General features: G+C 35.9%; 1 protein-coding gene across 4 annotated transcripts in view; it reads right to left on the bottom strand.

Moving 5' to 3' along the window:
- The window catches only part of LOC101746494 (protein gustavus), a 61,388-nt gene that overhangs the window by 25,418 nt on the left and 17,153 nt on the right, over positions 1-18,817 (bottom strand). The window contains exon 2 of one of the 4 annotated variants that reach the window (XM_012695145.4): positions 7,984-8,030. The exons of 2 other annotated variants lie outside the window; for them this stretch is intronic. In XM_012695145.4, the coding sequence (XP_012550599.1) occupies positions 7,984-8,000 (17 nt within the window). In that variant the 5' untranslated portion in view covers positions 8,001-8,030. Of the gene's footprint in view, positions 1-6,731; positions 6,869-7,983; positions 8,031-18,817 lie in introns of those variants that run through there. One more of the 4 variants, XM_012695146.4, reaches the window with a different exon arrangement.

The following is an 18,817-nucleotide window of genomic DNA, read 5'->3' as shown; positions in this document are numbered from 1 at the left end:
AAAAAAAAAAAGCCTTTTAACTGACCATCTCCATATTCCATATTCTCCATCAATATTCTCTACAAAAATGCTTTCTTTTGATAATATAGGCGCGGTTAGGTATGAAACATCTATATAATCATACCCAACTCTGTAACTATGAATTTTCTTTGCATACATTTATTTTGCCACTTTTTTTATTATTATTGCTGAGATGGTTGGACGAGCTCACAGACCACCTGGTGTTAAGTGGTTAGTGGAGCCCATAGACATCCACAACGTAAATGCGCCACCCACCTTGAAAATCATCATCATTTAATCATCATGGCCTAAGTATTTTTTACAGATATTTATCGTTAATTCATACAGACCATCCCAAATTGAATAAAAAACGAAACGTTTTTCGTACAACGTAGGGTAAAACATGAAAAAAAGAAGCTAAATGCACGCGATTCCGCTATTAGGAAATGGGCGCTGCCGCAACGTAGACTATAACGATTTCACTAGGCGGCCATAGTGAATGTTGAAAATTGCGCTTTTCAGTAAAATGAAAGCGCGCTGCCGCTGAGAAATTCCTTCAGCCTAAAGAGAGATTATGAATTTTTGATAGCCGCGTTTTTTTCCGTGTCTCACTTTTATATTCAAAGCGGAATGCGTTGTATAGTTACAGATAAGTTGATTTGTTTTCATTGGTTTAGGAAAACCTAGTTTATTATAATGTTTAATGGAAAAACTTATATATTCCAATCATTAATCTTCTTTGATCATCAATCGTTGTTTAATTGCCTAATTCACGAAATAGGTATAACAGGTAAAATCAATATTCTGTTATCCAAAAAGACAAAGCTGTGTTAAAACAAATCTATAAGTAAAATAGTTTGGCCAGAATAAAATAAAAAATTTGCAGTGTTATACAAACATTATGGTCAATTAATAACGTGACTTTGGGTGTTTGATAATAATAATCAATAATAAAAACACATATTGTTTGTAGGAATGTTTGTTTGATCTTGCGCGCCGTAAGTACTTGTAGTTGTGGAATTTCAAGGATGATTTCTGACAGAGTTGATACTCTGATTGCCGCCTATCGTAACGTTAATTATGTTAAGTTCTGGACCGGTTTTTATTGCGTCCCCAAAATTTACAAATTATTCATTCAAAAGTCCAAAACTGGAAGAAGCAAAAACTGAGTTATAATAGAAAAATCGATTAAGTACATTCATAAACAATCTAAAATAGCTATATAAATAATAACTTATGAGCGAACAAAATGGTATGTATTTTTTTACTGAGTCATACTGTACAAAACTAATTTTAGTTGGAGATCATCTCTAACGAATGTTGACCGCATTCCTTGATTTCCCGATCTGATACCTCTACAGTCTATATGTCTGAAGTTTCCTATTACCACTTAACCCAAATAACTGTAATTACTTCCTAAGATCCATTTTCTTTTCCCACTGTGGGATAAAAATTGAGCAGCGTATTTGAGTGGACGAGCTATTAGCCTAGAATAATAACCCATGAACAATTCAACGAAAATATAATATCAAAAGTTAAAGTGTACCCTTCAAGGTATACAATCCCGTTTTTGCAGGATAACTGTCGTAGCGCCATGGTATCTGAGAAACATAGATCCTAAAAGAAAGAAAAAAAAAAAAGAAAAATGTAGACGACTTGGATTTAGAATCGATCCGTAGGTATCTGAAGGCAGCGTCAGAACGCGTCATCGAGAAATCGGCGCGACACGACAACCCTTTTATCGTAGCCGCTGTAAACTACAACATCGACCCAGATGATGGGACAGCGAACAGCCGGTCTCAAACCACTCTCGGTGCCTTTAAGCATTCCAAGCACTAGTCATAGTTCTTGTCGAAAACATTTCGGCATGCCACTTAACCCATAGACACAATACACTTAGTTTCTGGCCGGATCCTCTTAGTGGGTCGCAATTCCGGTCCTGTGGTACATTCAGTAAAGCACTGCTCTTGCTAGGGTAGATATTAGTAAATTCCCGTGAGCTCGCCACTAGATATGGTGAAGCCAGAATAGCCCTTCGAGGCTACTAGCAGAAAGTTTGGCAAAAAATTGAGTACTAACTATATTCGGGGGACCAATGTCGAAATTATCTTACCTAATTTATCACTCAAAACTTTTAAGCAATTAAGATTTCTGATTAGATAGTAATGCAAACCTACGGGTACAGTACCAGGTACTAGTACTCAAGCCTAGACTGGCGCTGCACTAGGACCTTTAACTTTCAGTGGAAGAAAACCAAAGATAAGCTCCTGTTTATGAGCAATCGATGGATTGTTTGTTATGGAACCGACCGGTTTTAGGTCAATTATGACATATTGGGGTAAAATTAGCGTAATATTTTTATTCAATCAATATTTAAGTTTTAAAATTACAGTACCCGTTTTTACTAGATGCTCGAGATGCCAATATGACAGATGTTAGGCGTTCAACGCCCGATGATACTTTTAAGAACTACCCAGTAATTGAAATTTAGAATTTTTGTTAAGTTTTTATATAATTGACGTACGCATAAGAGCACGAAAGGATTGCAAAAAAACAAAACAAAACAGACTTTTTAGTCAATAACGTATTATCAAAGATTATTTTATATCTTTTTAATTTTAACCGTTTTGACGTAAGCCTGGATATGAAGACAAATATGACATTCTTAGAAAGTTCCTTTTTGTTCCAGACATCCAAACAGTACTGCGGAAGTCAAACAATATTATATCAAAAGAACTTTAAGTAGGAAGAGGAAACGACGTATCTTACGCAACAAAGGTCGTTGCGGATACGCAAAAAAATCTATTTGTTGACGAAATTCTTAACAGCACAGATTGTCGTTTGTAAAATCAACATAAAATTACATTTGATTGTCATTCAACAATCGTCGATGTAGACGACAGGTCGTACAGGTGATCCCGCATAGGCAACTAATATCATCTTGCTTACTGTTAAAAGTAAGGTCGATAATTACATTGGCATGTCTGACCTTTACTTCTTTTAATTTAATACAAAATCCTGATAAAATTAGCTGTTCACACTTAAATAAATAGATATATTCCATGAAAAATTCAAAGGTTTAATTTAATTATTTTGAGCTTGGTAATGGCTCAAGAGATTAGAGAAAAGCTTACAATTCTATACTACTAATAATTTACTACTAGTAAGGAGTATATATATAGCTATATGCTAAGGTGCTATACAAGCTATGACCACGATCAAAATTTACGGTATACATTTAAATAAGTGTAATTCAAGGCCGTATCTTAAAACCTTTAGTGGCCTTGCCAACAAACATACTACCCTAAAAATAGTAGTCGACGGTTATGTCTTTTTAATTGATCACAACTCAAAGTTCTACTTAAATAATATATTAGAAAGGGATAACAGAGACGAATCTGTTTAAGTATGGACTCACACACATGGTGGTTACTGGTGGTAGGACCTCTTGTGAGTTCGCGCGGGTGGGTTCACCACCCTGCCTATTTCTGCTGTGAAGCAATAACGCGTTTCGGTTTGGAGGGTGGGGCAGCCGTTGTAACCATACTTGAGACCTTAGAACTTATATCTCAAGGTGGTTGGCGCATTTACGTTGTGGATGTCTATGGGCTCCAGTAACCACTTAACACTAGGTGGGCTGCGAGCTCGTCCACCCATCTAAGCAATAAATAAAATAAAAACATGGTTCAAGTGGTTAGTAAAATATTGCCAGCAGTCTACTATAAAGACGATTGACTATATTCTGTAAACGTAAGTAAATATTTCAAGAGATGGATTGGGATTTAAAACGGAAATCGGTGCCGCCAGTCGCATCAGTCCAATTCGGACTAACGAAGCAATGGTTGTTTGATGTTTCAAAGACCTGCTAAGTCGACACCGTTTATTTTTACCGACGTTAGTTGGGTATTGTTTATATAGTAGACACGGAATATGGCGTGCACGAAATCGTTTTTAATCTGTGCAATGGCCGACGTAAGGCCTTTCAATAAATAAACTAAGAATTCGTTTAACCATGTACATAGAAAAGTTACGATTGGCAGATTTTTTTTATTTTTATTTATTGCTTAGATGGGTGGACGAGCTCACAGCTCACCTGGTGTTAAGTGGTTACTGGAGCCCATAGACATCCACAACGTAAATGCGCCACCCACCTTGAGATACAAGTTCTAAGGTCTCAAGTATAGTTACAACGGCTGCCCCACCCTTCAAACCGAAACGCATTACTGCTTCACGGCAGAAATAGGCAGGGTGGTGGTACCCACCCGCGCGGACTCACAAGAGGTCCTACCACCAGTATTATGCGAAGTTACATTAAATAAACTCAAAATGAACTCCATTTGCAGTTAGAGCACGTATAATATAATCTACTTGTAAATTATGAAATTGTACAAGCGTAGAAACTTAACAGTTACGAACTAAATCAGTTCGAAATTAATTATTCATAATAAGATACATAAACGTTAATCTCGCATTCAGTTAAACTAGAAGGGGTTTCTCATCGCTAGCACTCTTTGTAAATATACGAGTCATGAATAATTCATTATCAATTCTCTGTTACGTGGTATTGTTGCCTTGATATGAGGATCGAATATCGTAGGCATTTGCCTTGTAATTATAGATGCATGCCCAATGCTAAGATTAACTCGGTATCTAGAATAGTGATCGATATACTAAATATACTTTCACGAGATAATCAAATACAGAGGACACAGCACCGGCACGAGCCGGTTAAACAAACCGGATAAAATGTTGGTTTTACCCATACCAATATTTGTTCGCGCCTTGAAATTGTGTGCGAATAAATGTGAGGAACAATTTATTTATTGAGAGAACACCTAGGGAAGGGAAAAGTCGTATTATAGATGTAGGAGGCACAGACCTACGTCAGTTGTGTCAGCTGTTACACTTACTGCTCTAGCGTAGGTATCTATGCGTAGGTACTTATAATATTATTTCAGCGGGATGATAATTTTTGTTTTTTTATATGCTTAAAATATGTTGCTGTAGTCTATACTAATACTAATAATATTATAAAGAGGAAAGATTTGTTTGTTTGTTTGTTTGTTTCGAATAGGCTCCTAAACTACTGGACCGATTTGAAAAATTCTTTTGCCATTAGAAGCCGACATTGTCCCTGATGAACATAGGCTACTTTTTTTTATTTATTTTTTTATTTTTATTTTTTTGGTTTCATGTGTGTTTTAATGTTTCCGAAGCGAAGCGAGGGCGGGTCGCTATTTGTTTATAATTAAGTAAATTCGTTCGTAGTACGGAGCGACCATAGAAAATTTCATCGATAACTAATACGTTAACTTCGTAGAATAAACCTTATCTGCGATGGGAAATTCGAATACGCAGTTCTAAACTGAAATCATAAAGTTGCTGCTCTCATATGTTTTTCTCATTTCATTAACTTATTTGATGTTTTCTTCATATTTCATCGTTATGTTGTGTGCATAACTTTTTAATAGAAATATTAGATGAGTTTGAATATAGATAGGTTGAGACTTTTTGAAAGTAGGAATGTGACTTTAAGTTTTAACAGATTTGAAGATAACTGACAGTACAAATTGGCAGCCGTTTTTAAATACGTCTTGCTTAAAGCCATAAAAATTAAAATTTCATATTTACACCGTTAAAATGCTTTTTAAATTAAATTCGCATATGGCAAAGTTTAGTAGCATTGAACGAACGTGTATTCTAACCTCCTTAGTCGATAATACCAAGGCTTTCCACTTTCAGTACCGAATCGCGTTTATGACGGAACGTGGCGGCCATGTTCTTAAACGTTAATTTTAGCTCAAAAATCATACCGACTGACTGTGATACAAACGGTTTTACAAATGCATAATTTTCGATTACAAACTAAATATTTACATAGCGGATACGTTTCGATAACATTATTTTTAAATAAATTAATTACGTTAAATAAAATAACATAACAAGCGTAATATTAGTTCGAAATGTGGATAAACGTCATCCGGAGCCCGCAAGGGGTCACACACACGATATATTACATGTTCGCTGATAAGAGAAACAAGGCTCGTGCGTATTTCTTATTTCTCGAAGATTTGTATTCTACCGTCTGTTATGTTATATGACATAAGCCACAGGTCAACGATAAGACAATGTCAGATGTTCTCTATTTCATTTCACTAAAAATTACAATAGTGAAATAGTTTTGCGTGATGTCAAAATGACGTTATGAGTATATGCTTATAAGGCAGAGTTTATCGCCATTATGTTCCATTTACCCACTTGTAACTTGATTGTTAATATTGTAAAAATATTTCATATTTAAAAGAATTTCCCCCCTGAAAGTAAACAGGTTGGTTGACCTTGTGTATTTTATACTCAAGTTTTTCTTAACCGAAGAGAAAATAGTTAACTAAACCGTTTTTTTTCACTGATTAATTCTGAGAATGATTCTAAGCTGGAGTCTACTCATTGATAGCAAGCTACAGCGCAGTCAGAATAACTCAAAAATTTTTGAGCGAGACTTCGAGTACGGCATCTTTTCAGTATTTACGAATAGAGCAATTTAATGTAACATATTTATCGACCAGGGGTACCCCTCCAACCCGTTTCTCACGGAATCACATTTGAATTCCAGTTTCGAAGTGAATTAAAAATCCAGCTACTCTAAATAGTAGTACAATGAAACAAAATTATCATTGCTACGTAAACAATTAAGTTAAAACAAACGTGAGATAAAAACAATACCGACATACCTGAGAGTGAGCGAGACGAAACCGAACGGGGCGTTTCGGCATTCGAATTTATCATGATACACAGCAATCCGCTTAACCCTTACCGCACTTGACAACCGAGTGTTTATGTTTTTGTATAAATGCGACACTCTTAAAATGTTTTATACACGTGCTCAGTGCAACGTTCCGAAACCAACTGGGCCGTGTGACGATGTATATTATACCGGTGCGCGTGCGCCGTGCACAGCTCCGCGGTCCATTTCCCCCACGCAGTTCGCTCCGTTAGACGTTGCTCTATCGGTCATGTGTTTATATTTCTTACCAATTAGGTGATTACGAGAAGATTTTACATTTCATCGAGCATAATAAAAATATGATTCTAATAACTTTTGAACAACGACGAGGTAAAACGATGATGTATGATGATGGTTTTCAAGCTGTGTGACTTAGTGATATTATGGAAGCTGCCTCCGGTCACCGTCCCCGTCGAACCCGCCACTTGCGGCGAAGGGCTCGACGAGCGAATTAACCCACAGCCCACTGAGTTTCTCGACGGATCTTCTCAGTGGGTCGCGTTTCCGATTCGGTGGTAGATTCTGCAAAGCACTGCTCTTGCTAAGGCCAGTATTAGCAACACTCTGGTTTGAGCCCCGTGAGCGCACCTACATGTTAGGGCGAAGCTGAAATAGCCTCTCAAGGCTATCAGCATAGGTAGGAAAAAAAATGAGCTGCATTTCAAATTTAATGGATATTAAAAATCGATAGTACTTGTCGATTTGTGATCGATTGCTGTCCTAATGCGAATAATAAATCGCAGCCAACAGTAGATATCAAATAGAAAGTATGTCAAGCGGTTGTATGAGTGAAGCAGTGTGAAGATACACCGTTAGATGCTTTTTCTGTGCATTCGTGATATCCGCGTGCATCGATTGCAAGGCCGTTATTTACCGGTGCCGCGATTGTCGTAGTGTCACGGTGTTCTCTAATAACATTGAGTACTTGCCATACGTTAAGATTTCAACTTTCAAATGCTGCACGAAACAATATGATACTCGGAAACAACAGTTTAATGAGCCTTTTCAGTTTCCGTTTAAATTCTATTTTCGTATTAAATCCAAAACTCGAGAACTTAACTTGGCGTTGTGGCGAACTTAACTTTTCGTATTCAGAAAACTTTGAAATCTCATTACTTGTAACTAAGAATAATACAATGGCTTTAGACAAAAGCTTTTTTTTTTCGTGCCAACAAAGTTCTTTTACTGACTTTACTTACACAAAAACACATCTCATTTTCTGCTCATTAAAGGAAGCTTCAACTACCTGGAACAATGATAGGCAATACATTAACAACAACAGACAATGAATAATATTATAGGACAATGGAACATTAATGATCTCTTTTTCATTGATAAATATAATATACTAGGAGGTTCAAGTGACTAAAAAGTTATTCTATCGATAAGATTCTATTTATGGCAAAGGTTTATGTTCTTCAATTTCATGGTTCCTCACCTAATTGGAAAACAAACGAGAACCTTAAAATTTCGTCTCGTCTCATGATATTTTACTCATCGACTCATCATCATTATCCTGCCCTTCTCCCAGTTACCTGGGGTCGGCGCAACATGTTTTCTCCTTCCATACTCTTCTATCATATACTACTTCTTCGCTCACTTCCCTCTTACCCATATAGTCTTTCACGCAATCAATCCATTTCTTCTTAGGTCTACCTCTTCCTCTATATCCTTCCACAATCATAGTTAACATTTTCTTACCAACCTCATTTTCATTTCGTCTCATTACATGTCCATACCATCCCAAACGCGCACTTCTCAGCTTCTCTGTCACAGAGGTTACTTTCAGACTTCCTCTAACATATTCATTCATATAACATACTCATCGACTATACACACTTAATAGATTAAACTTCATTGCAGAGTTCAGGATAAAATATTTATTTAGATTACCATTCATTTATACATCTATCGCGCACTATTGCATTGAACTTATTACATATTTTATTCTTCTTACAACACATTTACAACATTCCTCTCGTTATTGCCTTACCAAAGATCTGCCAAGGAAGAAACATTTATGCATATCTCGGGATGCAATCCACCAGTATGCATCGTTAATACCGCCGCACGTGTGAACCGTAAATTCTAGTTATAGCTCATTCAATATAATTACTTTTCACAAATGCAAACTTTATCGATATCTTTCATTACGCAACATCCAGATCCATATAGACTGTTTACAATAATTGGATTCATCATGAGAAAGACGTTCGTCTAGACAAATGTTATTACGTAAATTACATTTGATTACGTAATTACGTATGAAAAAAAAAAGTGTATTCCCTCAAAATCCAACTAAGACAATTTCATACTCACAGATCTCACCTACATCACATGTCTCACCTATTAATTCACGGACGTTTCACACATTCAATTATAATATTCTTTTATTCAACAAGGGAATAACTACATTATGTGCGACGCAAACATTTCGGTGTCATTAGAAACGACCTAGACCGCGAAGGATATTCAAAATCACATTACGCAAAAAATATTAAATATTCCATTAATACTAAATCGAGTGTGTTTCCTAAAGAGGACAAGTACAGCCGCCTTGTAAGGTCTACCAGATTTATTCATACAAATACTTGTAGACTGTGTGTATAAGATTTTTTTTAATGTAGTAAAAGTCCTTTTTCTTTGAACATGACAGTATTTTATTTCAGAGAAATATTTTTTTACTATACTATACATCAAGTATCATTTTAATAATTTTTTTATTTCATATTCAACGAATATATAGATTCTTTACGACGCCGTTGCGAAACATCGAGTGATGTGACTGGACTTTTGAATTAACAGTCGAGTGTCAAACCAGCGGTTTCGACCTCGTCGATGACTAACAAATGCTAGATGAAGCGGTAAGGTAATAGACGGCAACGTTTGCCGGCGGCGAATGGAGCAAGGTTAGCGTTCAAGTATACGGTTGAGGGTCAATGGAAATTATATGTGCTGTTCAAAGTTTAGTGATAACCTGGTTTGAGGTTGTCCTGTATCGTTAATGGCTGTGAAGTCTAGAGTTAGAACTAAATCACTTTCAAGTATTGTACATAGACGAAATAACAAGTGTACGTAGAATGATGCAGTAAAATGAATCTAAAATTGCACCTACATATAAGTGTTCGCTAGTTTTCGCGACCAATAATGATAATAAGAAAGATCACATACTTGCGTGTTAACCTTTTAAATGTATGTATTTATTTGTTTACCAAGAACATAAATTAAGTTAGAAGGGCATGATGACACAGCTTCCCTCTTACTTCCACATAATTATTTATCTTTGAATTTAGTCAATGAGAATACTTTATAATCTATTGGCCTTCACGAAACCCGTTGTCATGGTTACGATAAAGTATCGGTTTTGTAATAAACTTTATAGATCATCAATGACGCCTGAGGTATTTAAATACTATTTAGGTAAATATTAAAACACGCAGAGGTCGCACGTCTTTGACTTTCACAGTATATAGCTTAGAATATTCCTTCATTTCTGTATCGATTCAACAGGGCAACACAAGTTTCAAGACGCGTTTCTTTCAGCAGATCTGTCAAATCATGGGGCACCCATTTTTCATATTTTTTTAATTTAAAGATTTGACGCAAATGCATTAATATTGTTGGTAAGGTAAAGTTAAGCTATGCAGCTAATTCCTCGGTAGTTTGGCTCTGATCGGCTTCCACCATCTCTTTCAATCAATTGTTCACATGTGTCGGGTCTTTCACGTGGTTCGATCTTAAAACCAAAATTTCCATCACGAAATCGTTTAAACCAAAATTAAAATTAGCAGTCCCCTCTCCAACCGCAACATTGATATTGCGAGCTGTTTCTGCAGCGTTAGTTCCGCGTCGGAACTCGTATTAAAAAATTGCTCGAATTTTCGAAGTACCCATCTTTCTTGTCTAAGCTGAATAAAAAAAAAAACAACTGAAAGCCGATAATTGAATGTTGCACATTTTTTAAAAGAAGAACCTCATAGGTACCATTTGAATAATGTTTCACTCAAAAATCTCAAACCATGAAGGTTCTGTGTCATTTCGAAGTACCTATTACAATAGAATGGTAATTTCATACGTTAACCCCTATTATATTAGGTCTTTACCTACAAAATTGCCTTTTGTTTAAGTCATTTTTTCTAAAAAATAATTATTCTATCAATCAAAATATGAATCTACGATATCGATACGTCTCTACCAGCACAGTGATATTTTTTCAATGCCCTTCTTGAAGAAATCAGGAGCAGGGTAGCCAATAAACTCTTCAAATGCATTTAAATTACCTCTCTGGTAATTCTTTTTTCCCTGGCGAGAAGTTGTGCAAGCCTTGGAAAATGTAGAAATCTGTTGGCGCAAGGTCAAAACTTCCAACCATAGCTCTTGTAGTTTAGAGACCGTCTGTTATGCCGTATGAGATCGAGCATAGTCGTGTAGGAGCAGCAGCGGGGGCCTTACTCAAGAGTGGCCGGAGATTCGCGAGCAGCTCCACCATCTTCTCCAATTTTTACTGGTGGTAGGACTTCTTGTGAGTCCGCACGGGCAGGTACCAATCAAAGCAATAAAAAAAAAGTTCCTCACAGTACACATTCGTAGTAATACTGATGCCATTTGGTAAGAAGGTATTACGAATTATACTGGCACTAGACCACTAAATAGTGACAGTACAGTTAAAAATTCCTTCGTTTCTGTGTCTCTTAGACAACGCAAGGTCTACCTTAAGGCGTTCATTGGGCTGGCGATCGTCCACCCACTTATCAAGTTTTTTACCATACTTATTTGACGCAAAAGGATCAATTTGTTTTGAGGCTAACATTGAAAGCTGCTGCTAAATCAGCGGCAGACTGAATGTCCCTAGCTTGCATTATCGCCTTTAATTCGTCGTTGTTGACTTTAGTTTTCGGGCGAACACGGGGTATTTTTCAGACAAAAATTTATATGTCGGAAGTGTTTAAACCAATAACGAGTTGTGCGTTCGTTTGTAGTGTATACTAATTTGTGATTTTAAAATTAACGAGGAGGTACTTTTTTGATGTTCGGGACATCCGTTTATACAGCAATTACCTTGGACTTGGCATTCTTGACTTAGTTTGAAATTGATGAATTAATTTCAAAATCGGCGGCGTTTGCGTATTTTTTATGCAATACGGGTATTTGGCATTACCAGTGTGATTTGAGAGAGAAGCAGTATTTTCCTCTATTTCTACGTAGGCAAACTAGTCTAGGATACGGGTCGTTTTAATATTAATACAGGAATTTTATTGTTTTCACGATATTGTGTTTTGGATAGATTCGATATTCTGCACCATGCGAACATAATTTATAGTCACTTCGTATTTTCTTGGTTATGTAGATAAACCGAAATAACTCGGTGTTTAGGCATACACAATCAATGATAAGTTATGTAGTAGTTATTACGATTGTAATTGACAACAATTGAGAACCATACTGTTATTATTAATTTTACTGCAATATTTATTTCAATTAACACAATATAGTTTTACGTTAGAATTAATTAATATCGTATGACCGAAACGATAGCGGGTACGCCCTGTTTTATACTAGACATGCCTCGCGATTTTACCCGCGTTAAAAAGTTGTGTTACTCTCTAGTCAATAAATTTTCAATTGATTTCTTGGTGTGTAAAATGATAAACCGGTAAATATTTATAAATTATAGAAGAAATGTTCGATATTGGCCGAGTTCTGATATTTACCATGATTAAAATTGTCATGTCTTAATTATGTTATAAGTTGCGAAATGACATCGACATCGACGCAGTCATTTTTAGATGAATAACAAACAAACAAACTTTTAGATTAAAAGTTAATATTGCATATTAAATTGGTAAGTTTTACTATATTATTACAAACTTTTTTACTTGAAATGCGGCCAGATCATTTTATGTGAATAGTCTATCCACTATTAAACAAAAGATATGGAAATAAGTTCCTTACCATTTTGGAACTACATATTAGTAATATCATTTTCACCTTTTCATATCATACTTTCTCTATTCCTCCTTAGTGATTGTTTATATCACGGAGTCGAATTATTTTGAAATTCACTAGGCACTAATTAATAGAAACAAATTTTAGGTAACAATTGTATATTAAAATATTCGTTGTTGGAAACATCGTAATGCTTGTACAATAATCTCGTAGCTAACACTTGGTTCTTAATTACATACATCTTTAGTAGTCATTTTTAATCAATATCTACACGTCATGAAAAAACAATTACGGTTATATTTCACAATGAACGTGGAGAATATTGTAAAATGTTTGTAATTAAATCTACGGCTCATCAATACTAATAGTCTAAGCGATACTTAACGTTTAAATTTTAAGAAGTAATTTTCAAATAATCACATAAAACTCATCCATCAAGTATTTTATAATCGAACCAAGGGAAAAAATAAACTAATGGCTATTTCGTTATATTCTACTTTACTTTTTAAGTGATAGTTGGAAAATAAGCCCTTTATTCGTAATTTCGATGGAATGTTTTTTTTCGCATTATTCAACAAATTATGAGAAGGTGATGTATAAATAAAACACAGTTCTTTTTTAAATTTCATTTTATAATAATAGCGTTACTTATTTTTTCATGGATCACAAAATCTAAGCCAACGGTTATGGATCGAGCCCGTTTGGTTCAAGGGTAAAAGAGGGAGCGAGTTCAAATCGACATAAATCGTTGAAATAGTTTTTCCTAGTCTCTAGTTTTAGTTTTTTATCTGGTTTAATAAACATTTTAGATGTTTAGCTGTTTTAAGTATCGACGTTCGTCAGTCTATAAATTAATTTTTGATCTCGCAATTTTATTACAATCGGGAAACAAAGTGAACTTTGACGTAGTTCGTGACAGGTTTCGTAAAATAAAATTTCACGAATACAATAAGAATGTCATTTTTATATCATAACTAACGGCCCGCCCTGGCTGGGTTACATTATAGGAGTTTTAAGTAAGGATCCCTAATTTTTTGGAAAATATAAGAAATATAGCCTATGTCACCCGGGGACAGCGTAGCTTTCCAACAGTGAAGGAATTTTTCAAATCGGTTCAGTAGTTTCAGAGCCTATTCAATACAAACAAACAAATCTTTCCTCTTTATAATATTAGTATAGATGCCAGCATTTTTTACAGACAGTTCTGTTTATGAATGTGACGACGTAGGTCCAAAGTAGGCAGATTTATAAGTACCAATTGATTAATAAAAAGTGTCACTGTTAGCTGATCTTGGGTTCGTGAAATAAAATAATTTACAACGACGACTGTGGAATTTGTATTACTTAGTTTGTCGAGTTGTAGTAGGTCTTAATTTCATTCCTTATGGTAAAATCGCCGAAACGCTCCACCGGGTGTCTGTGTACAGTCGGGCAGACGATGCGCGCGCACTCGGATCAATAATCCTCGACTTCCACCAGCTCGCACCACGCGGACTCTCCTCCAAATTTGTAGGCCTATAATTTTTTGCAGCTTACATCACGAATGAAAGTATAGGTTTGAAACGAGTCTTAGATCTGTTATGTTTGCTCGCATAGTTTCTTGGCATTCGAGTTTAATGTTTGAATCATATCTTTCAAACTTTGAAAAACTTTACGAAAACTATTCGATTTGAATCTAAAATATGAAGTGTGAACTCTGAATGTTCGAGTGTTTTACCGAGTATCTATACCATGCAAATATTCGGTATTCAATATCTCAACTAAAGCAACATCTGCCGCTTAAACGGACTTTTTATCGCCAAACACTTTAAGAGCCACTTGTTTTATTGTTTTAGGAAACACGTCGAAGCGAGTCTTATTTTAGTTGAAAAATAGATTAGTCACTTGGTATGGGGGAAGATGCACTCGAGCTTTCCAATAATATGATATAAATAGTTGTATTCAAGAACTTGTCGAATTACAGATTTGATTTTTTTTACATAAAGAAACGATCTAATGGCTGACCCTAGAGAAAAGTGTACTTTGGTTTGAAGGGTGGCTGTAAGAACTAACTAGCTGTAAGTACTCATTTATCAAGGTGAGTAGTCGGTATTAAGTTGTTGATGTGCATGAGCTCCGGTAACCTCTTTTACAGCAGGTGGGCCGTGAGCTCGTCCACTCATCTAACCAATAAATAAAAAATAATAATGGTTACTCAATGCCTTAGTCACCACATTGTTTTTACCGCCACCCACGTTGACATATGAGGTTAAATTCTTGTTTGTATTGTATTTGTAGGCTATCTCACCCTTCAAACCGTAACGTATGACTGTTTCCCATTCAGATATAGGCAGGATGGTAGAGCCTATCCGCGTGGATAGATGAATACGTGTTACTTAGGACTACATTATGCCAATGTAAAAATTATGCTGGTTTGAATTTAGACGATGCAATTCAATAGTCGTGGAAGTCATTTGTCTATACGTGCCAAGTATGTATTACCATAGAAAAATTGGTAGCTGCCTTGACGAATGGGTAGATTCAAGACGCTCTGTGTACTCTGATTGTGTACCACATTACACTAGGTGTCTTACTCATTACGCCATTACGAGCTGAAACTTTATCCTTGTTTTATATAGTTAAGTCAACGTCATGACCGGTCTAGGATATCAATCGATTTGTAAGGGATAAACAAAATGCTAAGTCGCTGTGGAGATTACGTGTACAGGTAGGTATGCACGGACAGTTACATTCTACGTGTGTCGAAAGCGTCCAAAGGTCGTTATTCGCAATTGAAACTTTGTCCTCGTGTCCCAGGATCAGAGCTGGCATTCCATTATCGTGTTTATGACCTCCGTTAGCCGCTTAGCCAATGGTAGGACATGAGCAGGTGCACGCCAAAAAAATACCAAAACTTTTTTTTTAAACCTGCTGAATATTCGCTTAATATCGCCAATTGGTGATGGTGCAGTTACGCCGTTTAGAAACTAACAAAAGTTAGTAGCGATGATAAATACAACGTGGAACCGGGTGGTCGACTTTTGGAGTTGAATATACTTCGTTGTAAATGCTCAGGTATTCTTGCGTATAATATTTTACATTTAGTATTGACATTTGAGGTAGGTAAGTAGGCACAAACTTCGGCAAAGGGGACGCGACGACAATACTTTCAAATCTGAATAAGCATTTTGAGGTTCAAAAGAATGCAAACTTTTGAATGCCCCGTTTCTTTTAGGTTCATTCAATAAGTTTAAGCTTCCTTGCACTTTTGAAAGCGTTCAATGATGTTTTATTTCTCCAATTTATTTGTGCGTTTATTAATCGGATTTTTTTTATGATGTTTTTTTAAATCTGGTGCGTAATTATTAATAATTATTGGAGCTGAAGCAGTCGCTAAGTTGGAGATCAGCGTGTGCCGCCGATGAACACGTGTTGTCACAGATAAATATAACCAACGGTTCAACGCACCGGGGGAGCGGAGCGTCCGGCTAACCTACAACTAAATTTATAGTTTAAAAAGTATGACCAACCAATGTTTAGACGCTCTACGTAAATTCTATCTACACCGAAATTTTGTGTCAGATTTTGTCCTTTTAATAGTTTACATCAGCAACGTTCCAGATGTGATCTGGTACGAGTAAACTCGGACTAAAAAGCGATATTTATATTTTTAACAGAATTGGATAGAATTTATTAGTTATTTAAGTGTTTTCAGTGTTGTGTTGGGCAATGAGAATTCAAATTTATATATTGGCGTATTACTGATGATATGCGTATTTATGTAGGTATTGTAAGCTCGCACCTACCACCCTGCCTATTGCTCCTGCGAAGCATTTTGCATTCCGATTTGAATGGTGGCATAGCCGTTAAATAATACAAATGGAGACTCGACTCGTTCATCGACAGTGCGTTTCCAAATATCTTTTTTGTCACGCACCATCCGGCTTTGGAATGAACTCCCCTCCACGGTGTTTTCCGAGCGCTATGACAGTCCTTCTTCAAACGAGGCTTACGGAGAGTACTTAATGGTTAGCAGCAGCTTGGCTCTGCCCCTGGCATCGCTGACGTCCATGAGCGACGGTGACCACTTACCATCAGATGGGCCGTATGCTCGTCTGCCTACAAAGTCAATAAAAAAACAAAGACTTCGAACTATCACACTATAGCGGCGGTTTAGGCGTAGTAAGTGGGTAGATAAGTCATACTATTGTTGAATCGCTATTAATTGGTAATTTGATTAAAAAATCTAAATGATTTAGGAATATTGATTATTTTGTATGGTAGCCTCGGATTTCGTATGTGGACCTTATATATACATACATTTCCAGTGATATTTGAATGAGCCAAAGAAGTTTGATTAGAAGAAGTGATATTTGAAGAGTCAACGAAGGAAATAAAGATTCGGTGAATAAATATAAAAAAAAAAAAATAGAATGATTCATAAAATTGTGGTAAGGACCCTTTACCACAGCACTATACTATAAACGTAAAATTGTATTGTATATTTTCGTCCAATTTAGTTGTAGGTATGCGTCGTACCATTTTCTTTTTATTTCGAATGAATCCAATTTGGTTAATTAAAAAACGTTCGTGCATCAAAACTGTTAACGAAACGTAGCCTGTAAAAGTTGGGCCATTATGACAGCAAGAATTTTAATGAAATTTGATATTGCTTCATCAAATTTGATTAAAAGACTTTCTTTTTATTTTGCACGAAGTAGGTAGAGTCGCATTCAAAAGATCACTTGATATACTTGTAAGGCTACATATTTGAAGTAGCACGCCAGGTTTTAAATGACAATATGAGACGTAAGTGGCGAAAGTTGAAAATATACGGAAGGTCAAAAAGAAGTTTATCAACATATTGCGTTAACTTTTCACGTAAATTCTTATAACTGAAAATATATATGCCACAAGTCCACTAAAATTAAATCAAGAATGCACGCAAAAAAAAATCGCTCCGGTTCGATTTATCGTTTTAAACTACATACTTTAATTTTTAATATCAATCTGTAGATAATAATGGTGTGGCTTTTTTAGTAGTGACGGGCTACACAGTCCGCGATTGATTATATAGGATGGAATCATGTGAATAACCGCACTCAAATCGTTTTTTATGTACCCACATCGCGATTTAGACAAAGAGGTTCACATGACCTTGCAGGCGTGTGCTGGGCTGACGAACGCGGAAGAACAGTGCTGCCTACGAGTTTTACGAATTAAGTACCATATCCATTATAATCATGGTATTTTTTTGGGAATATTTCAAAGGTTCATGGTTTGCTTTATTTAATTGAACAGTCATAGGAGGGAACTAAATAATTATTGCGCCATAATAATTAACAATTTTTATCGATATAATGTTATATAATTGTATAATTGAATTTCTAGTAAAACATCATTTACTGACATAGCATATGTGTAAATAAACTACTATTAAAATTAAAAGATCGCATCTATCATAATTTTATTGAGGTCTAGACGCATATTCGTGTACACAAACGATATCAAATTTACGAATTATCGATTCGATAAACGTGTCTAGTTCGTACTGCCAGTCAGCAACAATATAAAGTGCAATGAACCGTAAATTTGGCAGCATTTGCACCATTAAAGCGTGTTTGCAAAGCTTCTCTATTACTGTGTAGGATATTGTGATCGCTTTTGTCTTCGGCTTGCTTACACGTTAATGCAGCTCTGCCACTTTATTTTTAACGGTGTTGCCACTGCGGGAATATTGTTTCGAACAAAGCAGACTTCGCGTTGATGAGTGAAAGAATTTATTTCTTCCATGTAAATAGAAACTACCGAAGTTCGAAATAAATACAAGTAAATAGTTTGAATTTGGATTGGTTAATGTTTAGGACACTTGGCCCTGTCATAATAATGTTTCGCGTACTAGTTACAGCGAACTCGAATGAGTCGTTGAAGATTCTCGGAAATGACGAGTGTTGGAGATGACGCTTTCTGACTCGTGCTCCGTACTAAATAGTACTAAATATTACGAGCCGGGGGACAGACAAAAACGTACGTCTAGTGCTAATCGAATAAGGAAAAGCAAATTTAAATTGATATGTAAAGAAACAAAAAATATGTTCACTTGCAAAC

Source organism: Bombyx mori, chromosome 3 (assembly GCF_030269925.1).
Source record: "Bombyx mori chromosome 3, ASM3026992v2".
Classification (NCBI taxonomy): domain Eukaryota; kingdom Metazoa; phylum Arthropoda; class Insecta; order Lepidoptera; family Bombycidae; genus Bombyx; species Bombyx mori.
This window is presented reverse-complemented; position numbering and strand designations above follow the sequence as displayed.